This window comes from Chelonoidis abingdonii, chromosome 1 (assembly GCF_003597395.2).
Source record: "Chelonoidis abingdonii isolate Lonesome George chromosome 1, CheloAbing_2.0, whole genome shotgun sequence".
Taxonomy (NCBI): Eukaryota; Metazoa; Chordata; order Testudines; family Testudinidae; genus Chelonoidis; species Chelonoidis abingdonii.
In genome coordinates this window covers 367,740,230-367,764,096 of record NC_133769.1, presented here as the reverse complement: position 1 = coordinate 367,764,096, position 23,867 = coordinate 367,740,230, and the positions used below count along the sequence as shown (strand labels likewise).

At 50.6% G+C, this 23,867-nt stretch overlaps 2 protein-coding genes across 4 annotated transcripts; both read right to left on the bottom strand.

The window, feature by feature from the left end:
* Positions 1 to 891: 891 nt before the first annotated feature.
* LOC142046137 (ecto-ADP-ribosyltransferase 5-like) lies at positions 892 to 14,034 on the bottom strand. The gene is made up of 3 exons (XM_075061864.1): positions 13,963 to 14,034; positions 4,529 to 4,616; positions 892 to 2,757 (listed from the first exon to the last, which is right to left on the bottom strand). Exons 2-3 carry the CDS (start codon positions 4,592 to 4,594, stop codon positions 1,762 to 1,764), a joined length of 1,062 nt encoding a protein of 353 aa, XP_074917965.1. The 5' UTR covers positions 4,595 to 4,616; positions 13,963 to 14,034; the 3' UTR covers positions 892 to 1,761.
* On the bottom strand, positions 12,412 to 23,314 carry LOC116832226 (ecto-ADP-ribosyltransferase 5-like). Of its 3 annotated transcripts, XM_075061866.1 has the most exons (6): positions 22,560 to 23,314; positions 22,340 to 22,455; positions 21,778 to 21,864; positions 16,212 to 16,908; positions 15,470 to 15,502; positions 12,412 to 14,236 (listed from the first exon to the last, which is right to left on the bottom strand). In XM_075061866.1, the coding sequence occupies exons 3-6, from the start codon at positions 21,841 to 21,843 to the stop codon at positions 14,094 to 14,096; spliced, it is 939 nt and encodes a 312-aa protein (XP_074917967.1). In that variant the 5' UTR covers positions 21,844 to 21,864; positions 22,340 to 22,455; positions 22,560 to 23,314; the 3' UTR covers positions 12,412 to 14,093. The 3 variants fall into 3 exon arrangements, with proteins under 3 accessions (XP_074917967.1, XP_074917966.1, XP_032648765.2); XM_075061865.1 differs by lacking the exon at positions 12,412 to 14,236 and having other exon boundaries at positions 14,278 to 15,502; XM_032792874.2 differs by lacking the exons at positions 12,412 to 14,236; positions 15,470 to 15,502 and having other exon boundaries at positions 15,513 to 16,908.
* Positions 23,315 to 23,867: the final 553 nt, after the last annotated feature.

Sequence of the window (23,867 nt, the reverse complement as noted above, 5' to 3'; positions counted from 1 at the left end):
GGGCACCACCTTTTACTAGTGATAAATTACACACTGCCATTCCCCCGTCTCATGTATTATTTGTATATCTCCGTCATGTTTCTTTTTATGTCTTTTCTTTAGCTCAGCCATCCCAATCTCTCCATAGAAACCTCTCCAGACCTCCGATCATTTTCATCCCTTCTCTCTGACTCTTTCTCCATCTTACCTGCCCAATAAACTCTTTAGAGCCAGTGATCAGACCTAACCTACTATCCCAGGGAAGAGTGACCCATTGATTCATGTCTAATTAAGGCTGCAAGTATGTCCGGAGGTCATGGAGGTCACGATTCTGTGACTTCTGCACGTGGTAGGTGTGACTGACCTCAGGGCCACCCGAGGCAGCTCGGGAGGCTCCGTCAGCCACACTGCCTCCCTCACGGCACTGGTCCCGGGGCAGCGGGGCCACCCCGCCAGCAGCAGCGGTGACTGTTCCGGGCTGCCCCCTCCTTTCTTCTCCGCTCCCCAGCACCAGTGGGAGGTCCAGAAGCCCTTCCCCCAGCAGGTGCACAGAGCGCCTGAGAACACCCAACATTTAGTCTGGGGTATATAGTACAAGTCATGGACAGGTCCAGCAGCGTATTATCACTGAGGGCGGCAAATTGATATAGCAGCATTTTGTAATCACTGCATCAGTGACACTGCGATTCTACCAATCATAGCGCGTATTGAAACCACAATGACGGCGCGACGCCATTTAGTAAACATACTCGCAAGATCCTAAATGTTAATAATATGACCGGAAAAAGAAATTAGTGTTTTCAGTTTTGGATCCAGGTGTGGTCCCACGCTATAAGCAAAATGCATATACAGACGTGTGTTCAAGCGAGGCTCCGCTGTACTTGTCATTTTATTTATAATAACTTGTAAATGTTCAATTATTCTAATGATATTTAGATTCATTTTAGTTCAAATGAATTTGTAAAAAAACTAAAACAAGTTCATATGGGGCTGGGAGTGGCAATTATTTCAGGGCCTGGGATGGCAAAATCATTAATCCACCAATTTTAAACCTTGAAATTTTGTTTCTTGCCTGTGACTTATTCATGACTTTTACTTAACAAAAACATGACTAGTTATTAATATCTTCACATTATTTTCCAGCCCATCATTCCAGGTGCATGGTAATGTTTTGTTTGCTTTATAGACTTTGCAGCACATTGAACAGGGGTTTGCATTGAGATTTGCACTGAAGTCTCCACAATGATGGCCAGGTCTCTTTCTGATTTGATACAGCTCATTAACAATCCAGTGAAATTATCCCTCACAATGTACGTTACCTTGAATGTGTGTCAGTGATTTTCACCTGATGTTGCGTTGCCCATTCACCCAACTTGGTTAGATAATAATATAATATATGGAGATATACCTATCTCATAGAATTGGAAGGGACCCCAAAAGGTCATCAAGTCCAGCCCCCGGCCTTCACTGGCAGGACCACATACTGATTTTGCCCCAGATCCCTAAGTGGCCACCTCAAGGGTTGAATTCATAACCCTGGGTTTAGCAGGCCAGTGCTCAAACCATTGAGCTACCCCTCCCTCCTTCTTGCTGAAGTTCCTCACCATTGTCCCTAGCCATGACTGCCCCAAATTATGTGTCATCTGCCCACTAGGCCACACCACTACTCCCTTTTCCACAGCCTATGGATTTGCTGTGCCGTGTCTGAGGAGCCACAGCTGCTCAGCCAGGGCTCCTATGGACTCTGTACGGGGCGTGTGTGTGTGTGTGTGTGTTGAAGACTCACAGTGATTTGGGGCCTTCACCTATCTTCCTAGTGTTCCCATCACCATGCTGTCTAGGCACCTTCTCTTTCCTCAGTGAGTGCTTGGGACTCAGTGTCCACCCATCCCAGCCCGAGGCCTCTCTAGCAGCAAGAGTCGTTGCAGCCTGTCTCCCCCAACCCTCGTGGCAAGTCCCCATGTCAGCATCCCTCTCATCAGCTCTCCCTGAAGTGGGGTTTTCAAATTCACCACAGCAAATAGCCCCACACAAATATTTCTTGTGTTCAGCCCAGTACTCACCGCCCAGGTACGCACAGTTAAAATGGCTGCAGGTCCGGTTTGTGCTCCGGAGGACAAAGCTGTTACTGTCTTGTCCTCGGGTCACATTGAATATCTCATGGGCTGGGATTAACACTTCTTCATCGGGAGGACTGTATGAGAAGTTCCAGATCTTCACGCCGAAGCACGTTTGGATGGTGAAGAGTGTGGGCGTGGTTGTTAGGTTTTTAGTGCTATATCTCTCAGCCACTTCTTCTTTAATAGACGAAGAGGCAAAGTGTCCAAACCTGATGTCACCTGATCCCGTGTGCTGAAATCTGGCAGAAACCCCCCGGTACACCGTCATATTGTACATCACGTCACACCTCCCTCGTAAGAGTTGTAAAGCTCTTGTCAAGTAATAATGAAAGGCTTTGAAATGGAAACTGGCCATGTAATGAGCTCGAGATGTCCCAGCCCCTCTCACTGCTGCATTCAACTCACTGTGGAAGTCATTGTCAGTATAGGCTACTATGGCTCTTCCATACTCATCTTCAAAGCCTTTGGGGAGAGAAATTTCTTTTTTTACACATTCCCATTCTTTTTCTGCGTTTTCCCACACTGTTCTAAACAGTGAGGACATGGACTTTTCTTTCTCTAGCAGTTCAGATACAATTTCATCCATTTCTTCAGCACATCCTATATACTGGTCATCAAAAGCATCAGGCATCATGCTTAGCTCCACCTGACATTTTGCCTGGGAGAATAAAGGAAACAGTCGGTCACATTAGCATTTGTGTTACAATAGCACCCAGAGGTCACACCCAGGATCAGGGCCCCATTGTGCTCGGCCCTGTACAAACACACTAAGAGATGGCCTCTGCCTTTAGGGGCTTATTTCTAAATAGACAAGACAGAGGAAAGGGGGCGGAACATATAGGCTGAATCCTCAGTGTGCTGCATGGCAAATGTTATGTTCGGGAGTGGGGGACATACCTGAGGACCAGCGAGCCCTGTAGTCATTGCTGATGAATGTTTAGTTTACTGACGACTTTGTTACTGTAACAGATATATTGTGTGCAGGTGGGAAGGGGGAGGTTAGGAAGAAATGCAGGACAGGATACATTAATAGAGAAGACAAAGCCTGGGGAACAAGAGACATGGAAGGGGGCTAGGAGGGACTAAAATCCCAATCCACTCCCACAAGAATATCTAGAAACCACCCCTGTTTACCTCAGTGGGAGTCAGTGGGTTTCCATCTCCGTATGCCAGCCATGCACTGCATGCTCCAGGGCTGGCGCTGCCCATGGGAAGGTTCATCCAGGATACAACCCCCAAACGTGCATGGAGGACAGCAATACCGTTGTGATAGGTTATAGAAACCCCACACTGGTTAACCAGGGGCTAACAGGAGTCTGAGCCCTTTTAGGCTGCGGGGTGACACCTGGAGGGTGTTAGGCACGACTGGTGATCAAACCCATCTGGGGATGTCCCCCTCTTGGGCTAAAGGCAGAGAGAGGCCTGGAGCCAGAACTGGAGGGCCCAGAGCCAGGAGGAGGCCTGGGAGGCTGGGGGCAGTGAAGCCTGTGGCCGGAGATGAGTTGCCTCAGGCCTGGAGGAAGCCGGAGGCAGTGTTGGTAAAGTGTAGGAGGTATTTGGACTGGAGTTTGAGGGGCTGCAGGGAGAGGGGGAAGACCTTGGCAGTCCCTCTCCTGGCAGTAAAGAATGGAAAGACCTGAGGGGAACAGGGAGGCTTCTGCAGGGTCAGGAGGAAGCCTGAGCCAGGCAGAAATTGGTTTAATTTTGTTGTTTTGGTTTGGGATCCTATTGGGGGATTCCATGGGGGAGCCCTGCGAGGCCAGCCCTGAAAGAAGGGTGAGCAGGGAGAGGCTGTGCAGGCTGGAAAAAAACTGTGGTAGGCAGGGCCAGCTCCAGGCACCAGCTAAAGAAGCAGGTGCTTGGGGCGGCCAATACGAAGAGGTGGCACTCCAGCCACTATTGCGGGGGCACGTCCAGGTCTTTGGCAACAGGTCCTTCAGTCCCTCTCAGAGCAAAGGACCTGTCACCGAATTGCCACGGAAGAGTGGAGCAGCATGATCGCACTGCCACCGCTTTTTTTTTTTGGCGGGGGGGGGGGTTGTTTTGCCGCTTGGGGTGGCAGAAAACCTGGAGCCGGCCCTGGTGGTAGGAAGATATCCCAGGGAGGCAGAAGCAAGGAGTCTGATGGAACAGACTTTGGCTGCTGGTCAGAGGGTCCCTAGACTGGAATCCAGTTTAGTGGGAGGGCCTGGGTTCCCCTACCAGCCACTGCAGAATGTGGCATGGGGCCCTGATTAGACAAACATCTGTCCGGGGTGGTCTCAGTGCACTTGGTCTTGCCTCAGCAGGGGAGCTGTATCGGATGACCTCTCAAGGTCGCTTCCAGCTCTACACGTCTATGGGTCTAAGGCAGTATGGCTGCCTGCATAACCTTGAGCAGAAACACAAGAAAACACAAAGTGCTTCACTGGCAAAGCTCAAGAGTTTACCTGAGGGATTCCCAGCCAGGTTTGAAGACAGAAGTATGTCAAGGGGATCAGCAGACGCCTCAGCATTATTCCAACTTCCCCGGTGCAGCTGTAGGAGAATCCATCAGGAACATCAGGGAGATTTGAGGGGAAAGAACACGTCAAAACCAAACATCCTCCTGATTGTTTCACTGTGATCCGCTGTTCCACATTCAGTAACTGGGATTTCCCAGGCAGGAATTGCTATCGCACGGACTGCAGCTCAGCCGTAACAGAGGTGGGTTTGACCCTGAAATACAGTTCTCAGCTGGAGGGGTGGGCAGTAGTTGTGGGGAAATCCTGCTTTCACTTCCTAAAGGATTCTGGGGGTGGAAATACTGTACCTAGTGCTGCTGTGTTTACTTGAAACTGCTGCTGCACAATACACAGAACCCAACAGACCCGGCAGGGTGAGCCCCCAAGAGAATAGGGCTAAAATAACGATATAACTGAACAGTTCAGTGCCTCACCCAAGTGCCTGGTCAAGTGTTTGCTCAGCAACTAACTACCTTATACACTCTGCGCCTCGCTGCTTAGTTCTGCCCCAGGGCTGACAGGGTGATCCACGACTCAGACATCAAACACCAGGCTGATCCTAGGCCCCAAGGGAAGGAAGGGGGTGGGATGGGGAGGAGATGGAGTGGTGGGGAAGGGGCATGGGATGAGGAAGAGAAGGGGTTAGGGCAGGGATCGGCAACCTTCGGCACACAGCCCACCAGGGTAAGCCCCCTGGTGGGCTGGGCCAGTTTGTTTACCTGCCGCATCTGCAGATTCAGCTGATCGCGGCTCCAGGCAAATAGGGGGCTGCAGGACGAGGGATGTGCTGGCCGCAGCTTCTCGCAGCCCCCATTGACCTGGAGCGACAAACCACAGCCAGTGGGAGCCACAATCGGCCGAACCTGTGGACGCGGCAAGTAAACAAACCGGCCTGGCCTGCCAGAGGGCTTACCCTGGTGGGCCACGTGCCAAAGGTTACCGATCCCTGGGTTAGGGGAAATGGGGGCCCAGTATTCGGATCCCCTTGGCAGCAGCTGGGGCTCCCCTGTTAAGCAGGCCCATCAGACCCTTACCCTGACAAGCCCCACCTCCCCTGCATCTGTACCACTCCAATGAGGCCTCCCAGACACCCTCCCCACTAAGCCCCAACCACCTACACCTAAATCCCTACCCAAATTAAACCTGTAGATAAATCTCTGTATTAAGCATCTTCACATAACTTTCTAATGACTTTCTATTATACCTCTCTATATAACCTTGTATTAAGCCTATCCATATATAATCTCTAACTTTCATATGACTTTGTATTATGCCTCTTCATATAACCCTGTATTCAGCCATTTTCATACAACTTTGTATCAAGTCCTTTGATATAGGAACTTTGTATCAGATCCCTATGTAGAAAATTTTGTGTTAAGCCCTGGTATAATGTTATAGCCGCTAAGGATAGTTAAAGTAGAAGAAAAAATGTCTTTTTGCTTGGAGTAGAATAAGCTCTCTTCCCCCACCCCTTAATCAGTTGCCCTGTTGAATGAAGGAGGTATGCATGAGCAAGGTGTGGAAGGCAAGCACCTCCAGACAGCTAGTTGGGGAGGGGATGGAAGCCAGACCCAAGGACAATCAAACTTGTTAAGTGGGCTCACTAAAGAAGAGCAGACATATTGACGGCCTCGGGGAGGGATGGGGGGGGTTAGATTCAAGAACCTTCTTTTGGAAACGCCCTCTTTGAACAGAACCTTCCTTTGGAAACATTCTCTTTGAACAGTATTGAGACAACACCCAGAAGGAAGCAGCATAAACAGGGCCAGCTCCAGACACCAGTCTACCAAGCACGTGCTTGGGGCTGCACCTTGGGACGGGGCCGTACTCGGGGCTTGTTTTTGGGGTTTTTTGGTTAGGCCAGGCGGCGCTGCGGGGAGGCAGGGCTTGGGAGGTGTGGTGCCGTGCTGGGGGGGGCGGGGACTTGGGCGGTGCGGCACTCGGCTGGGACGGGCTTCAGCGGCATGGCGCTCGGGGAGGCGGGGACTTGGGCGGCACAGTGCGGTGCTCGGGAGGGGCGGGGGACTTGGGCGGCACAACGCGACGCTCGTAGGGGGCGGGGACTTGGGTGACACAATACGATGCTCGTAGGGAGCGGGGACTTGGGCAGCACGACGCTCGGGAGGCGGGGACTTGGGCGACGCGACGCTCAGGAGGCGGGGCGGCTCGACACTCGGGGGGGCGGCGCTCTTTGTTTTCACTTGGGGAGGCAAAAATGTTAGAGCCAGCCCTGAACACAAAGGCTCAACAGACACAGGTTTTGAATCTGGTATAGATTTGCATGAGAGGGAAGCTGCTATAAATGTGAAGTGTCTTGCAGAGGACCCTGGGTCTTGTCAGCAGCAGAGCATTGATCCAGACAGGCAGAAGCCTGGCTCCACCCCTCCCCATCTAACTCATCTGGCCAGTGCAGTTAAGGGGAGCAACTAGTTGGTAACAACAACAAGACGGAGTGCTTTTGTGTGTGTGTATGTGAGTGCATGAGTGAAATATAGATCATATGTGTAACCCTTCTGCCCCTCTGAGTTGGCAGCAACAAGGGCCAGGTTCAGTATCCAGGGGTTCTGTTTCAATAACACAAGGCATAACCGGCTCGAGCCCCCACCCAGTGACCTGGGACACTTACTACATACCTCCTGGGCGCTCTAGGAGGCAATACTTTCCCCTCTCGCAAGCACGGAGTCTGAGTGGTAGCCAAATCTTTTAATAAAGGAAGAATCAATGCGGGCAATCCCATTGGAGAAACACACACAACGAGTTATAACCACAACCTAACACCACCACCAACCCCAAGTACATTGGCAATGTCCTTTTCCCCTTAGGGTCGTTAAGGGTCAGGTCACTCCAAGTCCAGCAAACCAAAGTCTCTGGTCATTCTCACCCCAGAATTCCAACGAGTCTACTGTAGAGGTCCCTTCCCCCCAGCCTGGGTGAAAGGGGCACCTTAACGTGGTCCAGTGGCAACTGCCCGCCTCTCGTGGGGTTCTGCTTCCGCCTTCTCCACGAACTCTCCGCCTTACCAGCCGCTCCACTCTGCTCTTCTCCGGCCTGCCTCACAAACTGCCTCGGCGCTCCCCAGCTGCCTCGTAGTGGCTCCAGTTGGTCCCCAGAAAACTGCTCGGCTCTGCTCGCTCTGTGGGCTGCTCCACCACGCCCCACAGCCTACTCCGCTCTGCCAGCTGCTCCACTCCACCAGCTGTCCTGTGGTCTGCTCCAGCCATCCCCATAAAACTGGCTCCATCCACGCTGCCTTCTGTTCACAGTATGCTTCAGGCTCCCCCACTAGTTAAGCACAGTAATCAGTGCTCCCGAGTCAGTTAATTTCAGCTCTTTTGTGACTTCAGCTCTTAGTGATTCAGGCACATAGTAGGGAGCCCAGATGCTAGTGAACCATTAGGCCCAAGAGTGAGTTGCAGCCAGGATACCTGTATCTAGAGGTCTTAAGGGAATAAAAAATCACTCTGACATTCCACAGTGGAAGAGGAGGAGTATTAAGACTGATGCTTCTAGGCTCCAAACGGAGCCTGCAGCCACCAGTCAAAATACCTGTCGCTCAACCTCTTGCCCTTCACAGGGTTTTGGAAACGCCATGTCCCTTGTCTAGCAAGTACCACCCAACTTGAGGTTGAGTCATTTCTGGCACTAAAGCAGCCCACAGCTCGCAGTTCTGGGATGGTTAGAGCGAGCCTATGGCAAATATTTGAGATTTTGCATTCCAGACATTCTTTCGCACACTTCCCATACTTCACGCAACCAGATGTCAGGTAGCAGCTCATCCTGACTCTGCTTACATCTGCATATATACAGTGTTGATTGCTGACATGTATTACCAATGAATGTGGCATTTGGGCCTTATTCCCCCTAAAAGAGGCTGTGCAGTACTTTAAGTAACATAGAACCCCATTTCCCTGCCATGCCAGACTCTTCCTCCACCCCCACTGAGCTCCAGCCACTTTCACTTGTCCCCTCTGCAAGACGTCCCATTGCCCTGCACCGGCACTCCCTGTGCATCCAGATCCCCACTGCAGGCGGGGGGGGAGATGCCTGCACCAGACTTCCCCCACAGAACCCTTTTACCCCACACACAGAACCCTTTTACACCATCTGGATACCCCGACACTAAGTCCTCTGCACTTGGATCCTGCTACCAGGCTGAGCCTCCCTGTCCACATCTGGTGTGCCTGGCGCAAAAGGGGCAGGGCCCCAGGGTGTTTCTGTGGCAGGGTCAGGTTCAGTTTTCACTGCCAATCTCCCATCCCAGGGGGGGGGGGAAGCTGCGGGGTATTCACCCATCTCAGTGGCCTGTGCTCCCCACTGCCATGGTGGAGCTTCCACATTATTTTAAAGAAAATCAGAATTCTAAAATATTATGCACAGAATTGTTGCAGAATTCCCTCAGGAATATGGGGCACTGTACAGCTGTGATGGTGGGACTGTGAAGGGGGTGCTGGACAGTAGAAGAGCTGTGGATGGGGAGGCTGGGCAGGGGTATGTGTTGCGGGAGGGGTCTCTAGACAGGGGGTGCTGGGCATAGGGATCTGTGGGGGAAGTCTCTGGGTGAGGGGACACTGGTATAAGGGCAGGGCACTGGGCCTCAGGGCAGTGTGAAGGGCATGTTGGCAGCAGGGCTGGGCGGACCAGTGTGCGTCTACCGTGTGGGGTTTGTAAACAGTGCCTTGTGCTGGGCTGATGGGGGCCACTCCTGCTGCGCTGCATCTCATTGCCCCAACCGGCCCTCACTCTGCTGACCGCCCCCCATCAATGCCTATTCCCCATGGGGGCCCACAAAAAAGTTAATCCGCCCTGCAGCGACCAAAGCAGATTTGTAACACATGGCTAAACCCAGTCCAACCTGCTGTCTAGAGATGAATGCAGCACAAGCGTCTATAATGAATTACTGAGGAGTAAGAATTTAAAGATGTTACCATACCTGACTTCCCAGTGCTGCGATTCCTCGGAGGCTGCTGACCCAAGCAAGAGATGGTTGCAGACTAAATACTACAGCTGCAATGCTTAACTGCAGGAAATGGCCTGTCTTTAGCTAAGAAACTCCCTGTTTACTTTAGTTCAGAATTAATGAATTGTTTTAGCAATCAGGGGTTGAGCTAAATCCACTGAAGCCAATGAAAAGACTCCCATTGATTTCAATGGGCTTTGGATCAGGCCTACACAGACACGAAAGGTTACTATGAGCTAGCCCAGGGTAGGCAACCATAGGCATATGTGCCAAAGGCAGCGAGCGAGCTGATTTCAGTGGCACTCACACTGGCCCGGGTCCTGGCACACCGGTCCGGGGGGCTCTGCATTTTAATTTAATTTTAAATGAAGCTTCTTAAACATTTAAAAACCTTATTTACTTTACATAAACAATAGTTTAGTTCTATATTATAGGTTTATAGAAAGAGACCTTCTAAAAACATTAAAATGTATGACTGGCATACGAAACCTTAAATTAGAGTGAATAAATGAAGACTCGGCACAGCACTTCTGAAAGGTTGCCGACCCCTGAGCTAAGGCAAGGGCTCCTGAGTATTCCCAATATCACCTATTTCCAAACGTATCCACAAAACTAGCCCTGTTTTATCCTGTGAATCTGTTCAAGGATTCTTTATCTCCCTGAACCAGATGTTAAAGCCAAGTAAAGACTCCAAATACTCTGGTGTTTTAGGGGCAACAGGTTACTTAGAAACCAAGCAAAACAACATTTAAGTGGGGGAACGGTTCTGCTATTGTGGGGAACTTTCCTGGCTTATACACTGTGCCCTGGTGAAGTGGGCTAGTGAAAGGATCTTAGTCTTCACTCCCACTCCCTTTACCCAGAGGCCTCCCTGACCTTGAGGACGCCCCTTCCACTCTCCTGTGGGGCAGAGTCTTCATAACCCTGACAAGGCTGGGCCCAGGATTCCTGGGGGGCTCAACCACCAGTCTTGGCATGGTCACTTAGGACAGGGGCTAGGGAGTCCCCACTCCGGGGGGCTCTCTCCACACTGGACACTTCCCTGCTTCACTGATCATTACATGCAGCTCAAAGCAAATAAAATGTATTAAACAGCAATCAATTGAAAAATATAAGGAAAAAATGAGAAAGGTGAAAGGAAAACCCATCACCCCGCTCTGTGGTACGGGGACATCACAACCAGTGTCTCTGGGATGTCAGGGCAGTTCAGTCTGTTCCTCACAAGTCCCGAGCCCTGGCTGTGCTGCAAGGGTGCTGCAGGTTGGACATTTGCTCTGGCGGTGGCCACACGCCCTCAAGCTCTAGGTGGCAGGACCCTGCTTCCCAGCATCAGCCCCTGCCCCGTCGGGGTTACGATCCCCCTCCAAGTCTGGCCTGCAGAGCCTCTTGGCTGGGGGCATCTCCCTGCACTGGGCCCACTGCCCAAGGTCCCCCTTGCTCTCCCCAGCTGCTCACCGCACCTGGCTCTGGACTGCTCCAGCCCAAGCTCCTATTCCAGCCCCAAGCCTCAGTTCCTGCTCCACTCTGCTGCCTCAGCACAGCTGCTGCTCTGCCTCCAGCTCCCTGGACTGCTTCTCTGGCCCCTCTGGCTCTGGTTGCTGCAGCTCTGCTCCCAGTACTGACCTGCTTCCTGGGCTGCTTGTCCGGCCCCTCTGGCTGGCACACTTCCACTCCCCACCTCAGCTTGGGTCCCTGCTCTCTCCTTAGCTCAGCCCCACTCTATCTGACCCAGGCAATTCCAGCTCACACCAGAGGACCGGACCCCCCCTGGCCTCCTGACTCTCTGATTAGCCTACCCACCCTGTCAATCAGGCTGACCTGGAGCATTGGCCTCTCCCCATTGTTCCTGGGGACTGTCAGTCTCATGGTCCTGATTTCCCATTGACCCCTCCCCTTTCTTTTAGTACTGGGAGCTAGCAACCAAAACTCCCCACTGAGTTTTAGTAAGGGGCCAACAGTCCCTTTACATAGAGTTTTGACGTCCTACTGTAACTGGAGTTGTTAACTGATTGCCAATTAACCCAGCTTTTAAAATGCTCCTTTAGGCCCTTTCTGGTGCCAGACCTGAGACACCTGGGGTCTGACTGTCAGAGGGTTGGAGCCCACAACCCCAGCTGAAGACAGTGGGAGCTGGGAGCACACGAAAGCAGAAGCTGCTTTTGGAAATGTTGCCCTAAGCACTTGCCTTTAACCTTTTTCTTGGAGGTCAGTGATTCCCACCCCTACCCCCAGAGAATGGAACATTCCATCAGGGGGCACACTGCTGAGAATCCCTGCGGGAGAGGAGCCGACAGTTTATCATGAAAATGCCAAGAGACCTTTAAGTGCATCGTCAGCAGCCAATGCAGTTCGTCATTCGTTGGCTGGAAGCTCTTGGCATTTCTCTCCAAGAATCTGGCTCTTTTTTTAAAGTCTGGCCCATCAACTAGATTGTGCTAATTCTAATATTCTTCAGTTATAACCCCATTAACTTGCAGTGCCATGTCTAGACAGGGTGAGCTGCAATGGCCAGGCTCACCAGAGTTTGTCCCTGGAGAGCTCAGAATGAGGCTGAACATCCCACCTGATTGCAGTTACCTGAAACGTTCTGCTTGTGTTTCAGCCAAGAGGACCCGACAAGATCGCAGTAGGGTCTGGTAAGAACCTATTTGTTGGCATTAATTGATTTGTGAAGCATCATTCTCATGTGTAACCCTTCTGCCCCTCTGAGCTGGCAGCAACAAGGGCCGGGTTCAGTATCCAGGGGTTCCGTTTCAATAACGCAATGCAAAACAGGCTCGAGCCCCCACCCAGTGACCTGGGACAATTACATAGCACCCCCCAGGCACCTCTAGGAGGCAATACTTCCCCTCTCGCAAGCACAGAGTCTGAGTGTAGCAAAATCCTTTTAATAAAGAAGGGAAACAATGTGGCATCATATTGGGGAAACACCACAAACAGGATTCATAACATAAACCGTGATCAAAAGACCAATCCAGTAAGTTTTGGCAGTGTCCTTTCCCCTGAGGGTCCTAAGTCCAATCACCCCAAAGTCCAACAACCCAAAAGTCTCTGTCCCTGGTCAGTGCCACCCCAGAGTTCAAAAGTTTATCTGCAGAGTTTTACCCCCCCAGCCTGGGTGGAAATGGGGGGGCGGCACACACAGGGTGTTAAGGAGCACCTTATGTGGTCTGAGGCTGACTGCCCCGCCTCTCCGTGGAGTTCTGCTGCAGCCTTCACCACAAACAGCTCCACTCTACCAGCCACTCCGCTCCTCCAGCCAACCTGTGAGTCGCTCCAGCTGTCCATGCAAACTGCTGCGCTCCGCTCGCTGTTCCGTGGGCTGCTCCAACCATCCCACAAACCATTCAGCTCCACTCCACTGTTCCGTGAGCCACTCCAACCATCCCACAAATTGCTCAGCTCTGCTCACTGTTCCATGGGCCACTCCAACTGCCCTGTAAACTGCTCTGCTCTGCCAGCCACTTAGCAATAGATCTTCAGGCTCCCCCACTAGTTAACACAGCACTCAACCCAGTAAGTTTAGCTCTTTTAGTAATTTCATCTTGTAGTAGGGGAGCCCCAGTGATGATACACAATTGGCCCAAAGTGAATTCAGCTCAGCAGCCTCTAGCTAGACTCCTAACAGAATCAAAACTAGCTCTGCTCTTCAACTGCATAGAGAGGTAGAGAGAGAAGAAGAAGCAGCAACTAGTGTTCCAGGCCCTCAAAAAGGGTTTAGACCATCAGACATACATACTAGTGCCACAACCTCTCTTAAGTCACTAGATTTTGGAATACATGTCCCTTGTCTAGCAAGTGCTATATAGTTGATGGTGAGACCCTCTGTCATAAAACAGTTTCATAGTCCTTCATTCACATAATCAGGGTAACAATACATTATTCCTCCTGCCCCAATAACAGAGAAATTGGGGATCCCACAGCTGTCAAAATGACCATTTGGGGCTGCCATGGACTCATGCTAGGCAGGGTGGGTGTACCTATGCAAACAAGATCAGCCCCTGAAATACTTTTCCACACTCGCCATAACTCACCACCAGATGTCAGGGTAGAGCTCATCCTGACTCTGCTTACACATGCATGGAAATTCTGAGCATGCAATCCCAGGATAGTCAGTGGGCAGGCAGGTGGGTAAACTAGCCCAGAACTGGGCCTTTGATCTCACTGGTTAGAAATATCATCTTCTGAGCAAATTTCATATGAAAGTGACTGAGTGATATAGATATGGGACCCCATAAACTGTCCTGTTACAGATTCACCTAGCCAATTAAATCCATCACATGTATTCATGAAAATACTCCGACTTAGTTCGTTTCTGAAAAGTCCCTTATACTGAAGTCATCAAAAGTTGGTACAAAAGTGCTAGCATGACAGGAATACAAGTAATTATTTATATAACAGACACCAATTTAACAAATCCCACCTGGAATAGAAGTATGAGCTTTCAGTTCGATCTACTCATCGATAATGTATAATCAAAGCTTGCCCAGCGACACTCCCTCCATGTTCCTGGTTTCCCTTTGGAACGCTGGCACCGTGACACCGTGATTTGTGTTAGAGAGAAAAAGTGAGTAACACAAATAGGACAATTGAGAAACCAGCAAACAGCTTCATAGCAGCAACATGGACCAGGATGATGGATCCTCCAAACAGTAAATGGCTCAGAACACCGGGGAAGGCCAGGCCGCCTCTGGTGGCTGTTAATAGGAAGATGCAGATCAAACAATTCATAGGAAATTATTTCACACGGAGAGATCCTTAAAGCTGGATACTGGTTTCCTTCCCAACAGCTACTGGAACCTGCTTATTGCAGAGACTCATTAATCCATTTCCCCTCAGCAGGACACTCCAGTCTGGGACATTCATCTCACTGGTGAGATTTCACCTGCTTCCTCCCTCCTCAGCCTGCTTGTTTCTTTGGTATCAATCATTAGTGAGCACGTTTCACCAAGCCAGTCCCAGAGACTCTGATTTGGACACTTGTTGATGCCACATAAGTGTTTTCCAGACCAGTTATGAATAATAAAGACATGAGTCTGTGGAACACTGACACCAGTAACACTATTTCTGTTTTGTTTTTTGGTTGTGTTTTTTTTTGGGTGGGGGGTTATTGGCTTTAGGGGAAATGTAGATCAGGGCAGAGAAGGCCCATTCTATTTTGTGGAGGATTTTGATATTTCAAAATTCGGTTTTGTTCTGACTTGGAAAAAAAAAAAAAACAAATATTGAAATTTTCCACATAACGGAACAGAGTGTCGGTTCTGGGGCGGTCCATCAAGCAGGCTGTCCCAGCGTCAGGGGCACTGGAAGTTCTGGGTCTATGACTCCTAGGCAGCCCACCAGTCAAGCTGCCAAGGAGCCAGGTGAGTGAGCTGGGCAGAACCCAGGCAGCGTTCTGACAGAACAGTGTCAAAATCAAACCATCACTGCAAAAGGTTTAGAGTTTGACAAATTGTCAAATTTCAAGAAGAAAATGTTTTGTTGAGATTTTTCCAATCTGCTCTGGTAAAATAGTCCTGTTTAGTCCTTTAAGAGGATGTTGTCCACTGCGGATAGAATGGGTCTAGTTATGAGAGGAGGGAGATGGAGACACACTTGTGATGCTGGGTTAGGGGATGTGTGTTCGGCTCATAGTTCAGAACACCGAAGATGAACCTTTAGTGCTCTAAGGGGTTATTCTCCTTAAATTTTCTTTTCTGAAATCAACTGTGCCTGGAACTGAGTCAGACGTGAAGGTTCTCAGATACTAGTCATGAGCTTGCTACGAGAACATGGATAAATAGACAGAACATGCAGTTCATCCCACTTTTTTCTCAAGTTGTTTCCCTGCATATGACATGTTTGCCTGGTGGGGTTGCTCTCTGCTCTGCATTTCAATACAGAGGGCAAGTTATTGTCAAAACAATGAAAACAAAATGTTTCTTTCTTACCGGAGTTGTCAATACATATTTGGTTCTTCTCTCCTACGGTACAAACAGAGAGGGTCAATGAAATGTGGCCTTAGGTGGAATTTTCAACTCCATTCTACTATTTCCAAAGAAACATTGTAATTGTCAGACCGGATCCCACCAACAGGCTCCACTTAGCCTGGCGTCCTGTCCCTGACTGAGGTCAGGCCCAGCTGCATCAGGAGAAGCTGCAAGAAACCTTGGAGTGGAATTACCTACACATCTGCACACTAGGCCACCGACTGCTCCCTTTCCCACAGCCTATGGATTTGCTGTGCTGTGTCTGAGGAGCCACAGCTGCTCTGCCAGGGCTCTTGTGGACTCTGTACGGGGCGTGTGTGTGTTGAAGACTCGCAGTGATTTGGGACCTTCACCTGTCTTTCTAGTGTCCCATTGCCAGGGTGTCATAGAATCATAAAATATCAGGGTTGGAAGAGACCTCAGGAGGTATCTAGTCCAGCCCTCTGCTCAAAGCAGGACACCTGCTGTCATGGGTGTCTAGGCACCTTCTCTTTCCTCAGTGAGCGAGTGGAACCCAGTGTCCACCCACCCCAGCCCAAGCCCTCTCTAGCAGCAAGAGTCGTGGCAGCCTGTCTCCCCCAGCCCTGATGGCAAGTCCCCATGTCAGCATCCCTCTCATCAGCTCTCCCTGAAGTGGGGTTTTCAAAGTCTCCACAGCAAATAGCCCCACACAAATATTTCTTGTGTTCAGCCCAGTACTCACCACCCAGGTACGCGCAGTTAAAATGGCTGCAGGTCTGGTTTGTGCTCCGGAGGACAAAGCGGTTACTCCTTTGTCCTCGGGCCATGTTGAATATCTCATGGACTGGGATTAAAACTTCTTCCTCCTCCTTAATGCATGAGAAGGCCCTGATCTCAACACCAAAGCATGTGTGGATGATGAACAATGTGGCTGTGCCAAATCTCTTAGCTACTCCTATATCAAAAGATGAAGAGGCAAAGTATCCAAACCTGATGTGACCTGATCCCATGTGCTGAAAACTGACAGAAACCCCCCGGTACACCATCCTTTTGTACATCACATCACATCTCCATTGTAAGAGCTGTGAAGCTCTTGTCAAGTAATAATGAAAGGCTTTGAACTGGAAACTGGCCATGTAATGAGCTCGAGATGTCCCAGCCTCTCTCACTGCTGCATTCAACTCACTGTGAAAGTCATTATCAGTATAGGCTATTATGGCTCTTCCATGCTCATCTTTAAAGCCTCTGGGCAGAGAAATCTTTTTCTTTACAAGTTCCCATTTTTTTCCTGAGTTTTCCCACACTCTGCTAAACACTGAGGACATGGACTTTTCTTTCTCTAGCAGTTCAGGTGCAATTCCATCCATTTCTTCATCACATCCTATATATTGGTCATCAAAAGCGTCATCCATCATGCTCAGCTCCACCTGGCATTTTGCCTGGGAGAAGAAAGGAAACATTTGGTCACATTAGCATTTGTGTTACAATAGCACCTAGAGGTCACACCCAGGATCAGGACCCCATTGTGCTCGGCCTGTACAAACACACTAGGAGATGGCCTCTGCCCCTAGAAGCTTACCGCTAAACAGACAAGACAGAGGAAAGGTGGGAGAAAGGGATGGAACACACAAGCAGAATCCTCAGGGTGTTGTTTGCCAAATGTCACATTGGCGCTTCGGTTTTGGGAGGGAGGAGCGGGATGAGTGTGATGGATTTGTAGCTGCCTTGTAATAATTGATTAATACTGTCTGTTGCCCTGGTCCCTGGGGAAAAGAAGCAGGGGTGGATACAAGAGGTCTGGGAATGCAGGTGATCAAAAGAAATGTGTCGGGTTTAACGAGGAACACTCAGAGTACGGCTACACTTGCAGCTGTACAGCACTGGGAGTTAAACCTGTCTTCGTACAGCTGAGTAGGGAAAGCACTGGAGTCTGGCCACAGTGGCAGCTGCCAGCGCACTGGCGTGGCCACATTTGCAGTGGCATTGGGCGCGGTGCATTATAGGTAGCCATCCCAGCGTTCAAGTGGCTGCAACATGCTTTTCAGAAGTGGGGGGAGAGAGAGTGGGTTTTTGGAGCCGACACTGTCTCAGCTCCCTGCCTTCCAAGTTCCAACCTCCCTCCCTCCTCCACCCCCTCTCACTCACTGAAAGCAAACAGCAACTGTTTGGTTTTTTCTCACAGACCAGATAAGCAGCCACTCACTAAAACGGACCCCCCCCCGTCCCCCCCCCACCCCGCCTCTCTCTTCAAGCAAACATTAGCTGTGAGCGTTCCAGATGGAGCCCCCCCACCTGCCTCTGCTCATTCACAGCAAACAGTAGCTGGGTTTGTTTTTTTGATAAGCAGCTCCAGGAGCCCAGAGTTCACAACAAAACAAGGAGAGGAACCTTCACTTAAAAGGATTATGGGGAGTTTCCGCAGGTCAATCACCCCATTTACAGTGGAGCACCAGCATCTCAGCCATTCTGCAGCAGCTGTTATTCCTCTCGGGGAGGTGGAGTATCTGCAGCGCTGTAGCCAGAGATACAGCGCTGTATATGCCTTGCCAGTGTGGATGGGGAGTGAGTTACAGCGCTGTGGGTAGCTTTATTGCGCTGTAACTCTCAAGTGTAGCCAAGGCCTTTGTTAAGAGGGGAGAGGACGTTGTTCAGGGGAGCCAGGCTCAGGTGCAGGCAGAGGTGAAAGTAAGCTGGTACGGGCCGGTACGGAGGACCAGTAAGAAAAGGAGACTGACTGAGGGAGGGAGACAGAAGCCTGCTCCCTGCATAAGAATAGTTTAAACTAAGCTGTTCCCTGGAGGTTCAGCCCCCAGGGCTAGGTCTCTGGCACCCTTGTTAATTTCATTCACAGTAGCTGGGGGGAGGGGGTCAAGGGGAGGGTGTGTTTGACCATGGCAGGGGCAGTCCTTTTCTGCCCCCGGGATGAGGGGATCTCTCCAGAACTAATATACACAACAAATACAAGCATTTGGCTGCACAGCTTAAATCCAGAGCTAATAAAAGCAGATGGAAGGGTAAAACTCACTGTCACATTGGTTTCTTGGCTCCTCCCTCCCCCTCCTCCAGCCAGGCTGCAGACAAGGCTCTGCATTCCTCCCCCCCTCCCCCCACCAGCAGGAGTTTTCCTCTAGGCTCTAGCTTGCAGTAGGGAAACTGGCTGAGATGCCTGCTGCTGCTGCCTGCAAAAGAACAGTTTAAACTCAGCTGTTCCCTGTGCAGTTCAGTGCCCAGAGTTAGGAGCTGTTTCTGGCATCCTTGTTAATTTCACTCCCAGTTGTTGGTGAGTGTGTGTGACCATGGCAGGGGCAGTTCTTTTCTGCCCCCGGGATGAGGGGATCTCCTAAACACAATCAAAATCAGGAACCATTTCCAAGTTCAAATCTATCCCATTCCCTCCCCAGCAGTGGATCATGGTTGTGATGTCCAAACTGCTTGCAGATCCTCTTTGAAATGTTACTGTTTAAAAAAAACAACACCAAAAAAAAAAGGAGGAAAGATGTGTCATGATGATTAGGGTTTATTTTGGGCAAAGCAATTTTGCTAAAGCAACTAAAGATTCAGAGGGAAAGCAAATAGCCTCCACAGACAAAACCACAAAGGGCTTGGAGGGGAAAACTGAATATTCAGGGAAATTATTGTACCTCCTTTGAAAGAAATAGTAGTTTTCATTCCAATCCACCCTCTTTATACATTGGTTTAAACACCTGAAATGTCCTTAGGACAACGGGTGCAATCTCAGATCTCTTTTTGTTTTGTCCTGCCTGCAGAGTGCAGAGGCTGAAATTGACAAAACTTTCCCTAAAAATCTTGTATATTTCATGAAGGCTATTCCAGTTGTCCTTCATTCACCCCTGACTTCTCCTCCCCCCCGGCTCCCTCCCTGGCTGGCTGGCTGTGGTTTTTGCCTTGGTTACTTACTCCTTGGCAGACCCAGCCCAGCGGCACCTGCTGGCTCTCTGCAGGCAGCAGCCCACAGGAGTCGGTTGCTGGGGTTGCTGCTGGTCGATGGCAGGCTGCAGCTGCATTGTTTGTGACACATTCATACACATGCACATACATACAGTGTGTATTACTATCCCGTGGGGACGGCGCCAGTGCCCTTTTGAGGGGTGGGGGGACAGGGGAGACAATATTTCTGCTGCTCCAGAGGTGAAAGTAAGCCGGTACAGTCCGGTACAGCGTACCGGCAAGAGCCAGTATGCCGTACTGGACCACATCAACTTCCATGGCGGGGATTGAAAAGGCTCTGGGCTGCCCGCGGCTGCGGACAGCCCAGAGCCCTTTAAATCCCAGCCGCAGCTCTGGTGGCCAGGCTGGGGCCAGGATTTAAAGGGCTCAGAGCTCCACACGGCTATGGGCAGCTAAGAGCCCTTTGAATCCCAGTCACAGCTCTGGCGGCCGGGGTGGGGCCAGGATTTAAAGGGCTCCTGGCTTCCCTCAGCAGCAGGAGCTCAAGGTCCTTTAAATCCCTGCCCCAGCCCCGCAAAGCTCGGGGTTCCTCCTGGCGGCCGGAGCACTGGGCCCTTTAATTTGCCCCTGAGCCCCAGGAGGGGCTCCCAGCCACCTCTGCAGCTGGGAGCCCCGGTTGATTTAAAGGCTCTGGGTCTCTCAGCCACAGCTGGTGCCCCAGGGCCTTTAAATCTTGAGAGGCCATGCCTCTTCCAGATGAGGCCACGCCCCCCTCAGGACTCCGGCAGTACCGGTAAGTCCTGTAAGTTACTTTCACCCCTGGGTGCAGGTCCTGAGAACCTGCCTACATTAGCCCAAGGGGATGGTAGCCCTTTAGATAAAACCGATGTGAGTGTGGACTGTGGGTTGTTTTAAAAGTCAGTTTCTTTAAACGATTTATTCTTACAGTAAACTGAACACTTTGTCTGGTGTCAGCAGATACCCCACTGGGCCCCGACTCCTGAAGTGACAAACCGCAGGGACCTGAACTCAGCCGGAGCTGCTGGGTAAGCACAATGGGTGCACAGGTACCGCAGCCCACGGCCCCTTCTGAGAGTGGGAGAATCACAGGATTCCTGCCCAGGAGGGTAAAGGCACAAGGCCTGACACCTGAAGGGCTGCACTCAGAGACCAGCGAGCCACGTACCAGGGACAGAGGTGTTCTTAATTTACTGGTGTCTATGTTAGTGTAACAGATATATTGTGTGCAGATGAGGGTTAGGAAGAAAGGCAGAAAGTGATACATTAATAGGGAAGACAAAGCAGGGGAACAAGGGACATAGAAGGGAGGGAGCTAGGAGGGACTGAGATCCCAATCCACTCCCACAAGAATATCTAGAAACCACCCCTGTCTACCTCAGTGGGAGTCAGTGGGTTGCCATCGCCGTATGCCAGCCATGCACTGCATGCTCCAGGGCTGGCGGTGACCATGGGAAGGTTATATCCAGAATCCAACTCCCAAATGCACATGGAGGACAGGCAACACAACGCCGTTGTGAAGGGTTGTATTAACCCCACACTGGATAACCAGGGGCTAACAGGAGCCCGAGCCCCTTTAGGCTGTGGGGTGGTACCTGGAGGGTGTTATGCACAACTGGTGATCAGACCCAGCTGGGGATGTCCCCTCTTGGGCTAAGTGCAGAGAGAGGCCTGGAGCCAGCACTGGAGGGCCCAGAGCCAGGAGGAGGCCTGGGAGGCTGGGGGCAGTGAAGTCTGTGGCCAGAGGTGAGTTGCCTCAGGCCAGGAGGAAGCCAGAGGCAGTGTTGGTAAAGCCTAGGGGTGTTTGGACTGGAGTTTGAGGGGCTGCAGGGAGAGGGGGAAGACCTCGGCAGTCCCTCTCCTGGCAGTAAAGAGTGGGGAGACCTGAGGGGAACAGGAAGGCTCCTGCAGGGTAAAGAGGAAATTGGTTTTATTTTATTCTTTTGGTTTAGGATTGAGCTGGGGGATTCCACGGGGGAGCCCTGCGAGCCCAGTCCTGAAAGAAGTGTGAGCCGAGAGAGGCTGTGTGGGCTGGAAAAAGGCTGTGGTAGGAGGATATCAATGAAGGCAGCAGTAAGGAGTCTGATGGAACAGACCTTGGCTGCTGCTCAGAGGATCCCTGGACTGGAACCCAGTTTAGTGGGAGGGTTTGGGTTCCCCTACCAGCCACTGCAGAAGGTGCCTGATTAGATAAACACCTGTCTGGGGTGGTCTTGGTGCTCTTGGTCCAGTCTCAGCACACAAGGCTGTACAAGATGACCTCTCATGTCCCTTCCAGCCCTACAGGTCTATGGGTCTAAGGCAGTATGGCTGCCTGCATAGCCTTGAGCAGAAACACAAGAAAACACAAAGTGCTTCACTCTCAAAGCTCAGGAGTTTACCTGAGGGATTCCCAGCCAGTTTTGAAGACAGAAGTATGTCAAGGGGATCAGCAGAGGCTTCATCATGGTTCCAACATCCCTGTGCGGCTGCAGGAGAATCCATCAGGAACATAAGTTGAGATTTGGGGGGAAAGAACACATCAAAACCAAACATCCTCCCGATTGTTTCACTGTGATCCGTTGTTCCACATTCAGTAACTAACTGGGATTTCCCAGGCAGAAACTGCTCTCTCAGGGACAGCAGCCCAGCCATAATGGAGGTGGGTTTGACCCTGAAATACACTTCTCAGCTGGAGGGGTGGGGAGTAGTTGTGGGGAAATCCTGCTTTCATTACATGGTGATCACATTTCCCTAAAAGACTTTGTGGGGGGGTAGAAATATGATCCATAGTGCTGCTGTGTTGACTCAAAAGTGCCCTTACACAGCACAATATACTGAAACCAGCGGCCAGGCAAGCCTGTCAATCAGCTCCTAGGGAATGGGGCTAAAATAACGACATAGCTCAATATTTTAGTGCTTCACCCAAGTGCCTGGTGAAGTGTTTGTTCGGCAACTAAAAACCTTATACACTCTGCACCTCGCTGCTTAGTTCTGCCCCATGGCTAACAGGGTGATCAACGACTCCAATGTCAAACACCAGGCCTGATCGTAGGCCCAATGGTCAGAGCCACATGGCCCTGTCAGAGACACAAACAAACAGGTCTCAGTCACCTGGCCAAGTCAGGGACCCAAACCCCAGCCACATGGAGACAAACAGCAAAGAGACCAGCACACAACTCACCAGGTCCCTTTACCTCCATGCACCAGATCCACAGCTACACCCTGCAACACTCCCCTGCTTGCCTCTTCTGCTCGCCTGCTGAGCTGATCCCTTGTTTAGAGGATACGTTGTAGAGTTGGGTCAGTGGGGTTTGATTTTTCTGGCCAGGGAAAGGAAGACGGGCATTGGAATTTGGAGACTGGATCCTGGGGGAGAACCAGTGACATGGGGATTAAGGGGTAGCAGTGTCTTGCTCAGGGAAAGCAGAATTAGGGCCAGGAGTGAGAAGCAACAGGCTTAGAGTGTTTCCTGGGAAGTTTAATGGGCAGCAGGTTTAAAACAAATAAAAGGAAGTTCTTCTTCACGCAGCGCACAGTTAACCTGTGTAACTCCTTGCCTGAGGAGGTTGTGAAGGCTAAGACTATCACAGGGTTTAAAAGAGAACTGGATAAATTCATGGAGGGTAAGTTCATTAATGGCTATTAGCCGGGATGGGTAAGGAATGGTGTCCCTAGCCTCTGTTTGTCAGAGGGCGGTGATGGACGGCAGGAGAGAGATCACTTGATCATTACCAGTTAGGTCCACTCTCTCTGGGGCACCTGGCATTGGCCACTGTTGGCAGACAGGATACTGGGCTGGATGGACTTTTTTGGTCTGACCCAATATGGCCATTCTTATGTTCACGTAACACCTGGAAATGCCATCCCTCCCCTGCCCTTTGCTCATAAAGGAGAGGGTGTAGGGCGGTGCTCTCCCTAGCATGGTGTAGCTTAGGGGTTGGCTTGGTGTAGGTGACTGCTGAGCTGTACCTGGGGTGATTGAATGGATGTCAGCACAGATTGAATGAGTACGAAATGTAGGGGTGTGATGTGTGTAACAAAAAGGTGAGTGGAAAATGAATCTGAACACGTTTCATATTTCTTTGAAGAACAATGAGCCGGGTTATACTTCTTTGTTTGAAATGGATCTTCCACGGTAGTCTGACATTGCCAATGTAAGCAGGATCTGCTGAATTCTTCCCTGACAGCAAGCTGGGAGGGGAAGACACTTCTGGAGCAAACTGTATTTACATAAACATGCCTGCTCTGCTTAGATATCCAGCAGACAGAACGCTGTTGCTCAAAATTATCGACTTTGGCTGGGGTTGGGTTACAGATCAGTGGGGAAAGTAACTGAAATACATGGACTGTATTTTTCTAAATGGACAACCTACCCTAAATTCTCAATGACTGAGGGACAATGTTCACTCATTGCTATATTTGCTTTCCACAACCAACTCTCTGTATAACTTTTCATAAGTGATGTACCCGGATACTTGGATAGTAATAT

What these genes read in the sequence shown, in the direction of transcription:
- LOC142046137 (XM_075061864.1), bottom strand. Translation starts at nt 4,594, where the DNA reads ATGCTGAGGCGTCTGCTGATCCCCTTGACATACTTCTGTCTTCAAACC. An exon ending in CCTGGCTGGGAATCCCTCAG is followed by an intron (nt 2,758 to 4,528) that starts GTAAACTCTTGA and finishes TTATTCTCCCAG; the next exon opens with GCAAAATGTCAGGTGGAGCT.
- LOC116832226 (XM_032792874.2), bottom strand. Translation starts at nt 21,843, where the DNA reads ATGATGAAGCCTCTGCTGATCCCCTTGACATACTTCTGTCTTCAAAAC. An exon ending in ACTGGCTGGGAATCCCTCAG is followed by an intron (nt 16,909 to 21,777) that starts GTAAACTCCTGA and finishes TTCTTCTCCCAG; the next exon opens with GCAAAATGCCAGGTGGAGCT.